At 39.2% G+C, this 13,314-nt stretch overlaps 1 protein-coding gene across 1 annotated transcript in view; it reads right to left on the bottom strand.

Annotated features, from left to right (window-relative positions):
* Window positions 1-9,331: 9,331 nt before the first annotated feature.
* cdk14 (cyclin-dependent kinase 14) overlaps window positions 9,332-13,314 on the bottom strand; it is a 365,296-nt gene continuing 361,313 nt past the window's right edge. The window contains 1 exon segment of the mRNA XM_048607904.1: window positions 9,332-9,384. Coding sequence (XP_048463861.1) covers window positions 9,332-9,384 — 53 coding nt within the window.

Here is a 13,314-nt window from a genome sequence, read left to right as displayed (position 1 = left end):
CTAGGCTGAACGTAATTACTTTTTAAAAACACGTGATATTATAATTACTTTGATGAATTCATCACAGTCTTATTTACAGACAAACAGCACTTTCCTGACAAAGACTCTTTTCAATAACCAATTCAAATAAAATGAGCGTTCAAAAGAAACAGAAGACATTGATCTCAAATTGGCCTGAGACCCAATTTTCCTGTGGGAGAAAGACATCGAAAGTCAGGAGTAGATGCGACTCAGATTCTACCTGTCTCTCCAGGCTGCTGCAGTATTGTGACTTTGTGGCCCCAGGAACCTGACTGGTCTGGAGACATTGTGCTGCATCAACAAATCTGACCTGGAACTTAGGGCAGAGACAATGAGCTTGACGTAAATCCCACCCCAGCTGTCACCTTTCTCGAAAGAAGGTTTGTTTGATGTCTGTTCTGACAGATGCCGAGATAGCTGCAGCTTAGAAAATGCATCTGATCTTCACAGTGCAACACCTGAATGCTTCTCTGAAAGATGGCCCAGCATCAGTGAGACCTTATGAAATTGTTGAACCTTTGCAGACTTTCCTCTGTTGTTTCAGTTCCTTCCACATCTTAAATGTGGTTGCATATTTTTATGTTAAAGCGCAACACTTTCCAACACATTACTATAATAAACCAAAAGCCGATCACCCTTCAGACAGGGAGACACCGGACGCACATTGCCTTGTCACACCAGGCCAATGGAAGTGTATATCCCAAGAACTCATTCGTCAATGGCCTGTACTTATGAATAGCAAGATAACAAAGCCTTTACGTGACCCACCTGCTTGTAAGACAATCACGACTCATTAGCTCCTCACATTCAGTGGTTAGTACTGTTGCTTTAGTGCCAGGGACCTGGGTTCGATTCCCTTGGACGACTATGTAGAGTTGGCACATTCTCCCTGTATCTGGTTGGGTTTTCTCCCACAGTCCAAAGGTATGTAGGTTAGATGGATTGGCCATGCCAGATTGCCCTGTAGTGTGTAGGGATGTGTAGGGTGGATTGACCATGGGAAATGCAAAGGTAGCAGGTGTGTCTAGGTTGGATGCTCTTCAGAGGGTCATTATGGACTCGATGGGTCAAATGGCCCTCTTCCACATTGTAGGAATTCTATGATTCTCCATAAAACCCAATTTATGTAATTTGTGCACTCCAATGCCAGAGTAGCTTAAGCCCTGACTGCTCTCTGATTGCTAGCCAAAATATGGTGCTCTAGGTGCTCATGGATGAGGTCAGGCTCATAGGGAACATCACATTGTAATGACCAAGGTTGGAGGGGTGCACTTATTCATTCTTTAAGTACCCCATTTCATCACTAGCCATACCAAATTAAAATTTACCAGAATGACGATGTACCCAATTATAAAAGGCGAAGGCTGTATCTAGTTTATTGGTAGAAATAATTCAGCCAGGTTTGTTTAAAGAGTGACGAGATTATTACAAGTAAAACCTCCACAAACAGGCTAATATCACTGACACAAAAAAGTTTAGACTGTATAAAAACAGTTATGATTTACATTCTGACATCTCAAACATTACACGAGACAAATATGGGTAACATACAAACGGTGCTTGAACCCTCCTACCCCATCATGGGCCATATCAAATAGCAAATACCATGGAAACAGATCCCATATATTTTGCAGCTATGCCCCCTCCAACTTAGTGACACTATGGGTCACCAAATCCTATTAACACTTCATGAGGCATTAGGATGCTTCACTTTTGACAAACTGACCTTGACGCTCCCCTAAGACCTACTCTGGCATGGCCCGCCTCAGTAACGGCCCTCATTCAGGCGGCTCACCTTCTTTTCTTGGGACTATATTTCTGTGGAATCAGGAAACTGCACTCCAGCACTTACTCTCAGTGTTTCATAGATAGCTGACTGTACCATGCCTATTCTTCACCTGGATTCCTTTTTGAATGAAAACTCAGGGTCACCAAGCAATTACTGTTTGCAGACTTTCAAACCCCAGTTTCTGCACACTGATCTATTCATTGTCATTGCCTTCTTCTGAGCTTCAAAAACTCCCTTAAGTCTTCCTGAACCCTCACTTCAACAGTGAGCTATACCTATCAACTCCTACAGCTTCTTCCCAAGTTCTGACTGTACAGAAGCAGTGGCTGTAAATCACCTCCTCAGCAGCACAGCTCAACAGATTCCCACAGCACGGAGCCTGCTGTTAGAGGACCTTCTTGTCTATTTGTGAGGAATAAGCAGAAACTAGACTGCATCATTGGAGACTGTTAATTGTCACCACTGAACTTATATATGTCTACTCTAAACAATCATTTCCTTAGTGCTGGCTGCCTCTCCTTTACATGTACAATGTATAATTAATGTATACCTAATATCTGTCTATATTATTACTGCCAAGAACTTAATAACAATCAACAGAAACTATTAAAATATTGATTCCCCTTTTATGCCTCCTAAATTAAGGATGCAAACAATAGAGGACTCCTGGCCTCAAGGTGAAGCCCAGTGTGGTGTCGCCACTTTAAAAGGACTGTAATACTGAACTTTTGCCTTTTTTTAGTTTTCTAATTTATACCGAAGACTTTTTAACCTAAGTATCCTTGTACCCAAGATGGTGCCAGAAATGGCAACTTTGTATACTTCTCACTATACTCATGTATCTGTGTACTTGAAAACATGTGACAATAAATCTAACTCTAATTTAAATTATCCGTAAGAAAGGACACAAAGTTTTGCAATGTTCAACTTTCAATCTCCAACACAATCCAAATGTTGAAAACAAAAAATTTCAATAAGGTTACACAAATATTTTCATTTTCTCAAATTTCATTACAACACAAGAGATCACTCTTCAAGGATATCCAATAATTTCTTTGACCAACACTTTTTGTTAAATAACCTTACAGCTGATGATTTCTATCAACCCATGCTATTTCACACTTCTGAGGTAGGTGGGACTTGAACTACCGAGACACTATCACCGCACCACAAGAAAATGTACACTGTTGATAATCAAAAGGGCATGGATCGAAATTGTACCAAGTGTCAGGGTCACGGTTAAGCATTGCTTGATATGGTTTGAGTGCTTCTTTAAACTTCCTGCAATGTGGAAAGATCAAGATCTCAGGAGTAGGCTAGGCCCTTAGCCATACAACCTGCAACGTGCCCTGTCACTGATCCCAGGCTGCATGGTGCTCCTCAGTCTCAGAGACACTTATTTGCCCTTGAATACTTGGCCGCATTGTCGTCTGTCCCCAAAGAGACTACTTCAAAATGCTGCCTCCTGTATGTGCCTCATCCTGCTCTTGACCTTGCAGGAGAAACTGATACAATATCCACAGGAAATGGTTCCAATCCAGATGGTGGGTGTGTGTGTGTGTCAGATCCTGGTGGAGACAGCTACCCCTCCAAAGACACAGATGGGGCAGTACCAGCAGAGTTCACAACTAATCCCTCCAAGATGAGGACACCTGCCAGTCTTCCCAGCTTCAAAGCCAGACGAGCCAGTACCTCCATCACTTGGGAACAACACCACATTAGAATGCCAAAATATGGATTAGAAGGCCTCCCTTCTAATCCTTCTTCAAAATTACTTGAAATCCATGCCCTTAGTTCCTGCCCAGTCTGCTCATGGAAGTTGGTTCCTCCTATCCACACTCTAGGCCTATCATAAATTTTATATAACATAATACTTAATGAAGCAAATCATAGTACAATTTCAAGGGTGCCTCAAGTAAATCTCCCTTTAGATTCTGTTCCAAAGAAAACACTTCTCCAATCGTCCTTCATAACTGAAACTCTTCATTTCTTGTAGCATCCTTCTGAATCTTTGTTGTATCATCTCTAATGTTCTTACATCTTTCCCGTAATGAGAGTTGAACTGTGCATTGTGCTGGAGTTGCAGTCTAAGTTTGTCTTACACAGTTCAAGCTAAAACTACCTGCTCTTATATTCTATCCCTTGACCAAGAAAAAGAATATCCCTTATGCTTTCATATTCACCTTATCAGCCAATCCTGCTATCTCCAAGGATGTATAAGCATGTACTCCAAGGGTTCCTCTGTTCCTCTACAATTTTCAGACTTCCTTGTTCATTCCTTTACCTGGTTTGTCCTTTCCAAGTGCACTATCACACACTTATTGAATTCTATTTGCCACTTCTATGTCCACCTGACCAGTTCATTGATCTCATTCTGTAGTCTCAGCTTTCTTCTTCCCTTGTCAATCACACAGCCATTTTTCCAACTATCGATAAATTTCTTAATCATGAACTTACACTCAAGTTTAAATCATTGTTATATATCATGAACAGCAGTAAAGAGCCCTGGGAAATCCAATGAGTAACAGCCTTCCAAACACATAGCAAATACTTGATAGCAAATACCAGCAGTTTCGTACCACTGTGCCAATTTTGGATTCAACATTAAATTTTTTGACCAAATGGAATCTCATCCAAAGTCTTGCTAAAATACATGTAGACCACATTAAACATGTTATCCTCACTGATCTTTTTTCTTCCCTTGTCAAACAAATCTAGTCAAGTTAGTCAAACACAACCTTAAAAAACAATGACAAAAATTGGTGGTGTTTTTGATAGTGAGGAGGATGGTCTCAGGCTCCAGTCTGATATTGATCAGCTGATAAATTGGGCAGAGCATGGCAGGTGGAATTTAATCCTAATAAATGCAAAGTGATGCATCTGGGGAGGTCTACTAAGGGAAGGATATACACAATGAATGGCAGGTCCCTAGCGAGTACTGAGGAACAAACCTTGGTGTACAAGTCCACAAATCCCTGAAGGTGTCAGCCCAGGTAGACAGGGGGTGAAGTAGAAGGGAAGCTTGCCTTTATTAGCTGAGGAATAGAATACAGGAGCCAGGAAGTCTTGTTACAACTTTATACAACATTGGTTAGGCCGCAGACAGAATACTTTGTGCAGTTCTGCTCACCACACTATCATAAAAATGTGACTGCCATAGAGAGGGTGCAGAGGAAATTCCCCAGGATGTTGTCTAGGATAAAAAAATCTCAGTTATGAGGAGAGACTGGATAGGCTGGATTTGTTTTCCTTGGTGCAGAGGAGATGGAAGTGTACAAACTAATGTAAATTATCTAATTGAGGTAAACAAAATTATGAGAGGCATAGAAACAGTATCATCGTAGAATCCCTACAGCATGGAAACAGGCCATTAGGCCCAACAAGTCCACACCATCCCAACTCATTCCCCTACCCTTGCATTTCCCCATGTTTAACCCACCTAACCTAAATATCCCTGAACACTACGGGCAATTTAGCATGGCCAATCCACCTACCCTACACATCTTTGGACTGTGGGAGGAAACCCATGCAGACACGGGGAGAATGTGCAAACTCCACACAGACAGTCGTCAGAGGGTGGAATTGAACCCGGGTCCCTGGCGCTGTGAGGCAGTAGTGCTAACCACTGAGCACTGTTTGAGCAGGTAGTGGAGGCAGGTACTCTCGCAACATTTAAGAAGCATCTGGACGATTACTTAAAATGCCAGGGCACAGAAGGTTATAGACCAAGTACAGATATATAGTATTAACGTCATTTGGTGTTTGTTGGTCTGCATCAACATGGTGGCCAAATGGCCTGTTTCTATATGTTATGTCTCTGAAATCCTTGCAGACTGTCCTTGATTGATCTGTGCCTAAGGCGAAGGACTGAAGAGGAGGATATCAAATTCCTCTGTTGTACGGAAGGAGTTAAATATTTCATGATTTACCCACATTATTAAAGTCCATCACGTTTTGAGGTATTCACACAGATACATGTACAAATGGCAAGAGATAATAAAAACTTGTATATTGCAATGTCCATCACAGCTCAATTGTTAAATCTCATTTAACAGAACAGAAAAAGGCTGTCACAATGCAGTATTAACGTCTAATTGACACGGACAAGTATAGTAAATGAAGTGTGACTGGCCTTTAGGAAACACATGGATGGTTTGTAACGTGTGGAGTTCAGAAATCCTAAATAATTTAAGTAGTCAGAACCTCATCTAAAGAATGCAGCTACATAATTACGATGATTAGATCAAGTCATAATTTCAAAACATTTACTTCTTGTTGTTAGCAACAAAAAAAAATTGATGGATTACTGCTTCACTTTGACAACGTGGAGCACTACTTTTGGAATCTCACACCCATTGCTAAATTTCTCACTTCTCAAGTGTTACAAACATGTGCTTTCTGAATATATGTAATAGACATTCATTACATTAAGCCGTTAAAGCCTTTTATAGTCACTTCATATTCAAGGCTAATTTTTTCCAATCATAAGAAAATCTATGAATTCTAAAACCCTTTGGTACATTTTGTTAAGTGCAAAATTTAATTTCTCTCGCAAACAAACACTTTTCTATTTGATTTTTAAAACTGTTCAGCAGTGAATTACAAACCTGGACAAATCTCATCCCAAGTATGAGTTTACATATTATATGAAAAAGGTTGATCATTTGCACCATCATTGCAAAAGAAAGCCATATGGCTGTGTCATCTTCCTCCACGTCAATACAGAAACTGTTCTAGACTATGCACTTGATTCTATGAGCAAGCGAAGTTTATCAAGCCCCTAATAGACAGTGCTCTCAAGTATTCAAATGTTATAATTTCATGATTGCTAGTTTAGAAATACAAATATTGATCTGCTCCGGATTTTAACACGTGATCGATTAACCTCTTCAAATAAGTGAAGATATGCATGCTTACTGTAGGCAACTTGAACATGCACATAAATTGTGAACTATATCTTTAAAAAAATTGCTGATTAGGTTTCAGAGATCCTGCATTTTTAGTTCAGCGCACAAAAATTCCTTGCTCTCAATTTTTAGAGAAAGCAAGCACAGAACTGAAGAATGCATACGGCTTTGAAAAAAAGAATTCATTACTTAGCAAGAAACGTGGGCTTGAAGTTTCCCAGGTCAGTCTTGCCTGCCCATGGGCCTACACACCACCAAACAATCTCTATAGCTTGATTAAGATGTTCACCTACAGATGTGATAGCAAAATATAAAAGTGCTACTCAGTATAAGAGCAAGAGAGAAAACAGAGAATTACAGGCCAATTAGCATGGCATCATTCTTTGGGAAATGTTAATATCTATTATTACATGTTATCAAGATGCTTAGATAATCACATTGCGGAAGTCAAAGAGTTTTTATGAAAGGAAAGGAGGGTTTGACAAATCTATTAGAGCCTTTTGCGATATAACTCTCAGGGTAAACAAAGGAGAACAACGTTTACAGCATGGCAAGATTGCAACAAAGTTATTTCACACAATAAGGGTTCATACTATCATAGATTGCTTAACCATCAGAAAGCTAACAATAGGAATAAGCAGATAATTTTTAGGTTAGCTGACTGTGACTAAATGGGTGTCACAAGGATCAGGACTATTTATGACTTAGCTAAAAGGGGACACTGGAATATGTCCCAGTTTGATGGTGATAATAATCTAAGTGGAACAGCAAGCTGTAAAGAGAACACAAAAGAATAATTAGATGGGTTAGTGAATGGACAATAAATTGTTGGATGAAGTATTTTGTGGGGAAAGACAAATGTAGAAGGAAAAACAATAGTGAGGAATTATTAAATGTTAATGTTGAGAGATATTTGAATATTTTCGTACAAGGGGAAAAAGGAAAGTTAGTATTCATGTACAGAAAACAAATGGGTTTTTTTTGCTGCAAATAACTAGTGTGTAGGAGTTAAGAAACTGGCTACAATTGTATAGGGCTTTAGTGATGCAAGTCCTGAAGTACTGCTCACAGCTTTGGTCTTCAGTTCCAAAAAAAAAATCACAAATTCTTTGAAGGCAGTGCAGCATATGTTCACCAGATTGGTTCTTGGGTTCATTCTGCTTTCTTATGATGACAGGCTGAACAATTGGGCTTATGTACTCTGGGCTTCATAAGAACGAGAGGGAATCTCATTGAAACAAAAGATTCTGATGGTAGATGTAGAGTTGATGCAAAGATCTTGCTTTTCCTGGCTGATGAGCCTAGAGCAAGGGGATACATTCTAGATATACCAGGTTGATATTATAAGACTAAGGTTACATGGACTTAATGGAATCAAGAGATAGGGGGATTGAGTGGGCAAGTGAAATTAAGGTCAAGGATCTGCCATGATATTGAAAGGCAGTGTAGGCTCATGAGATGGAACAGCTTATTTTGGCTCCTCCTCCTCTATGTCCTAACATTCAAAGATGATCAAAACATCTTCCATCTATTATGCTCTGTTAACAAATTATGCCTGATAAATGCCCTACGTGCCAGACAAAGCAAGGAAGGTGTATGAAAAACAGTTCACTAACACAGCACACTACCCTAACTGCTCAAAACAAATTGCTTGAATGGGAAAAACTTCAAGAGCCCAAAAGATCAAAGAGCTTTGCCATTTGTTTTCTCACAAATGTAGTTGGTGTCAATATATATCATTTGCCCCTAACATCAATATTTATTAATTACATAATTAATAATTATAGATGAATCTTTTCAAGTGTATAAGGTTTTCAGGCTCCTTGCCAGTTATCTTCATCAATATTTCATTTACATTGAAATTAATTCATTCAATAAAACAAAGAATTCATCTTGAATCTCAGTATCAGATTCTGCTGGAATGCAATTCTCTGTTCCATGAGCTTGGCCACATAATGTACAAGGCCATCCTCATGGTCTCACCTTGTTAGTGTAACTCTTGCTTTGTCCTTGCATTAGTAAAGCATAAACTGCCAGCTATGTAACCATCAACACAGCTCTAATAAAGTTGGTTTGTTAATCAAGGATTACCACAAAATTAGAAGTCTTTAAGCAAATGATTACTTCAAACAAAATGAGAACTATGTATAAAAGACCACTGGATGTACATTGTTATTGTTTTCCCCAATCTATTCACTTTAAAGGATCGATTTCTATCTGCTATATGATTATGTAATTAAAGTTGGTGGAATTTGGAAAATATCAATATAAATATGACACCATTCTAAGTATATCTAAAGGCTTACACTTCTGATGTTATATTTGGCAACTGTGTTGCCATCTATGCATGTGAAAGTGTCCTCTTCAAAATGACAGCATTAACTGTTTCACTGAGGAAATTGGTTCCAATTTACAATTGTATAGATTTTCAATATTCATCTTGCCACTGCATCTATAAAGACTAATGTAAGATGTGTTTCTATGAAATTAACTTATTGCCAAATATATGCATCATATTCATTTTCCACAACAAAATGAGACAAAGCAGCAAAAAGTACAATTGATGGAACCTGAAAAAGATAAAGGTATAAAGGAACCACAATCTATAAAAGACTTACTTATTCCATGCATGTCGAAGTTTTTTAGAACTATACTGTGTGAAACGATCTGCAAGAAAAAGAGATGGGTTACGTGTTTTCTCACAATCAACTATTTAACTTAATCACTATGCCATTACCTTGAATATAAAGACAGAGTTTCAGATAAGATTAGGAAATTATCATGAGACGCTTATATTTATAATGCTTTTCATTTACAAAAAATATTTGAAAGGCTATATAATTACAACATTTATGCAAACAGCATAAAGGATGAGAAGACACTACACAGGAAACATCAGACAAATTTTCTCCTGCATGTGGAGGCGCTTCATTCAGCGCCTTTAATGATTGAAGGCATTTAGCATCATTGCTCATTCTCTATGTAAATCTTATTAATTTATCCTGCAGGATTTACCTGAGCAGATGCAGCTGGATCATTAAATCAGGACTGCACACTGACGTTCCCACAATTTTCACTTTTTTAAATTACCACAAATCTAGCATTTTGCAGAATGCAATTTGTGTTCACTGTAATGCTAGTCGATAGCTAACTATACTAATTACCTTGGAAAGACTCGACAGTATGAAGTGATAACAGGTAGCTCAAGCCTCCAGCATTACTAGATGGTACAACACAGTGGCTTAGTGGTTAGTCCCTGGCATTGTAAAGCAGCAGTACTACGGTTCAATTGCAACCTTGGGTGTTCGTGTGGAGTCTGCATGGTCTCCCTGTGTGTCAGTGGGTTTCCACCGGGTGCTCCAGTTTCCTCCCACAATGCAAAGATGTGGAGGTTAGGTGGAATGGCAATGCTAAGTTGTCCAGCGATGTACAGGTTAGGTGGAATAGCCATGGTAAATGCAAGGTTACGGCGAAAGGGTAGGGAACTGGGTCTGGGTGGAATGCTCTTCGGAGGGCCAGTGTGGACTTGTTGGGCCGAACGACCTCTTTCTGCACTATGAGGATTCTATGATTACTCCTATCCAATCTACATTACACTTAAAAAGAAACAATCAAATTGCATTTGTAGAGGGACAAAACATGAATTGTATGAAGTTGTATTTTTGCTTTTTGAGGCCTGGGTCAGAGCCCGCTTGGATCAAATGACTGCAAATTCAGTCACCTCATCATGAAAAGGAGCTTACTGTCTTGAAAAGCTATGTTCAACAAGGAAGGCTTCGATGTATGAACAGTTATGAGTGTATATGGAGGATGTTGGTCTGTATTATTTAGAAAAGTGATACAATTGAAGTTTTCACAAATATGAATGACATTGACAAATTTAATGCTGTCAAACCTTCACTCTAACCATAAAATTAGTAAGCAGGGAAAGTCACTGAAGTTGACAAAACAAATTTGGGACATAATTTGGTGGTGTCTGTGCAGAACACGTTGAGGAGTGAAATGAGATAGTGGGAATTTGAAACAAACAACAGAAACTGGTTTGTCAGCCCTTCTTTTCAAATTTATTCTCAGGGTATTTGAAAAAGGCCAGGCTCTTTCCAATAGCTACCACATGCTGTTGTTGGACTTATCTCTAAGTGTTGAATCTTCGCAGTGACAGGGTTGCTTGATTAGTTAGGTATGAAATTATTGGATACTAACCCAGTCATAATGAAGGAAAAACATTATATGTCCAAGTTAGGGTGATGTATGACACAGGAATTCGGGGACTCATGACATTAAGGCTCCTGATCTTCAGAACAGTAGATAGCGTGGAGCTGAGGAATGTTGTCAAAATATCCACAGCCTTGCATCACAGTAGCAGAGCTGCTGATCAAGTTCGTACTGAATGTGCTCAGCTTCTGCAAACTGCAGCAGGAGCCCCTATCCAGGCAAATAAACTGTCAAATAACATGTCCTGAGAAATGTAGAAGGTTTTAAATGGTGTAGGAGGCAGGGTAGTTAGCTCAGAACACTCAACCTCTGCCTTTCTCTTGTAAACACAAATTTTCTTATGATCAATGGAGAGCTCCATATCAATGGTCAAGGATTCAGCAATGATGAATTCACAAAATATCAAGTGTTTTTTTTGGTGGGGACGGTTTGTAGCCGAGGTGTTTCAGATGGCCATAACTTGACATTCACATCATGCAATATTACTGGCCACTTGTTGACCCAAGCCTCAATGTTGTTCAGTTTCTGGTTACAATCTGTATGGACCATTTCTGTATCAGGTGGTGATGTGAATGGAGTTGAATACTGTGAAAATTGTAACTAACTGACCTATGACTGACTGACCCTCATTTCTGCTTCTTCTTTAATTGCAAGGCACAAACAGTATCCATCACAATTCCAACAACATCCAGAAGAATCCATTTTCACTTTGGGGTCAGAAACAAAGTTGCTCAAATGAGAAAAATTTAATCAAATATATTTCCAATTTCAAACCTTCTCTTAGATTCACTTGGTCCATCATGACTCTTACCTTCTCTTTATTTTATTACCTTTCTCTTTATTAAATGGAGACTTCAGTCTCCATTTTGGAAATAGGCTTTAGTACAATACCCACCATAAGTCCAAGGACTCTCACATGGTTATCTAGGCTACACTTCAAACAAAGACTATTTCATTCTCTTAGACTCTGTCTCCAACATGTCTGTCCTGATGATTTCACCTTCTGTGACACTGCTTCCAATTCTTACAAAAGAAAAGCAGAGGTTGGGTGTTCTGAGCTAAGTACCCTGCCTCCTACAGCCTTTAAAGCCTTCCGCATGTTCCAACACACATTATTCCAAACCAACAATTCCACTTCCCACAACCAAAAATGGCAGACCTCTCAGCCAACTGTTCCATTTTGCACTCCTACTTTGACCCCTTCCTCCTCTTCTCAGTATCACAGTAAGGTTTCCTTGTCCTCCTCTTCTCCCACAACCAAACATCTTTCCTTCTAATCTGTGTCCAGCATTCCAGAGAGATCATTATTTACAATACCCTTTCCCACGCCTCAATCATTACTGTCCCAGGGAAACTTCTAGACAATTGCAAATGCAGTAGCATTTGTACTTTCTTACCTTCTCTCTTCACATCATTTAAAGCATCACACTCTTCACAGTCAAATAGTGATTTGCCTCTATTTCTCTGCTTTTGAATTTAGAATACTGTATTCAGAGCTTACAGCACTCTGAGCCCACCAAACCAAACAGTCAGAATTTCTGGTTGTCATGTTAACTCTTCATCCCACTACCAATCCAGCATCTCTGTCTTTGAACTCAAAATTTCGTTCCAATGAGATTTCAGTAAAGCCTGAAAAATGACACTGCATCTTTCAATTAGAAACTTAGGAACCTTCTAGAGTCGGCCATTTAAGCCAGAAATGAGGAGGAATGTCTTCTTTCAGAGGGTTGTGAATCTGTGGAATTCTTAACTGTAGAAGGCTGCTGAAGCTGATCCTGAAGTAAATTCAAGGCAGAGATATATGAATCAAGACTTGTGTGGAAAAAGCAGGAAAGGAGTTGAGGATTATCAGATTCGGCCATGATCTCATTGAACAGCAGACTCAATGGGCCGAATAACCTACTTCTCCTTCTACACCTCATGGTCTTATGGACTCAACATTGACTTCAACAATCTCAGATGACTTTTTTCTGAAAAACAACTATTGATGATGATTCTATTCTTTTTATTCATACGCCTCCCCTCCATACCTAACCTTTACTCCTTCAGGTCCTTTATCATCTCCATTTGCCTTAAGTCATCACCTTTGAGTCACATCATTTCTCTTGCTTTCAACTTTATCAAAAACTTTATTTTTTTTCTTCCTCTGCTGCCCACTTTCCCCGATTCTTCAAAACTTGTTACAACCAACATTTTACATTTCTGCCCAACAGTTAAATGACTGGAAACAGTAGTCAAAATTTAAGGGTCGACATTTCCAGTTAACATACGGACTCCGAGCAGAATTTAGATGGCCACAGAAGTCAGAGTCATTGTTCAGTAGTAGACAAAAAGGAAGCTGGAAGAACACAGCTGGTCGTCAGGCTGCATCTGGAGGAAAGG

The sequence above is a fragment of the Rhincodon typus genome, chromosome 2 (assembly GCF_021869965.1).
Source record: "Rhincodon typus isolate 14 chromosome 2, sRhiTyp1.1, whole genome shotgun sequence".
Classification (NCBI taxonomy): domain Eukaryota; kingdom Metazoa; phylum Chordata; class Chondrichthyes; order Orectolobiformes; family Rhincodontidae; genus Rhincodon; species Rhincodon typus.
Note: the sequence above shows the minus strand (reverse complement) of the source record. Positions and strands in the feature narration are given on the sequence as shown.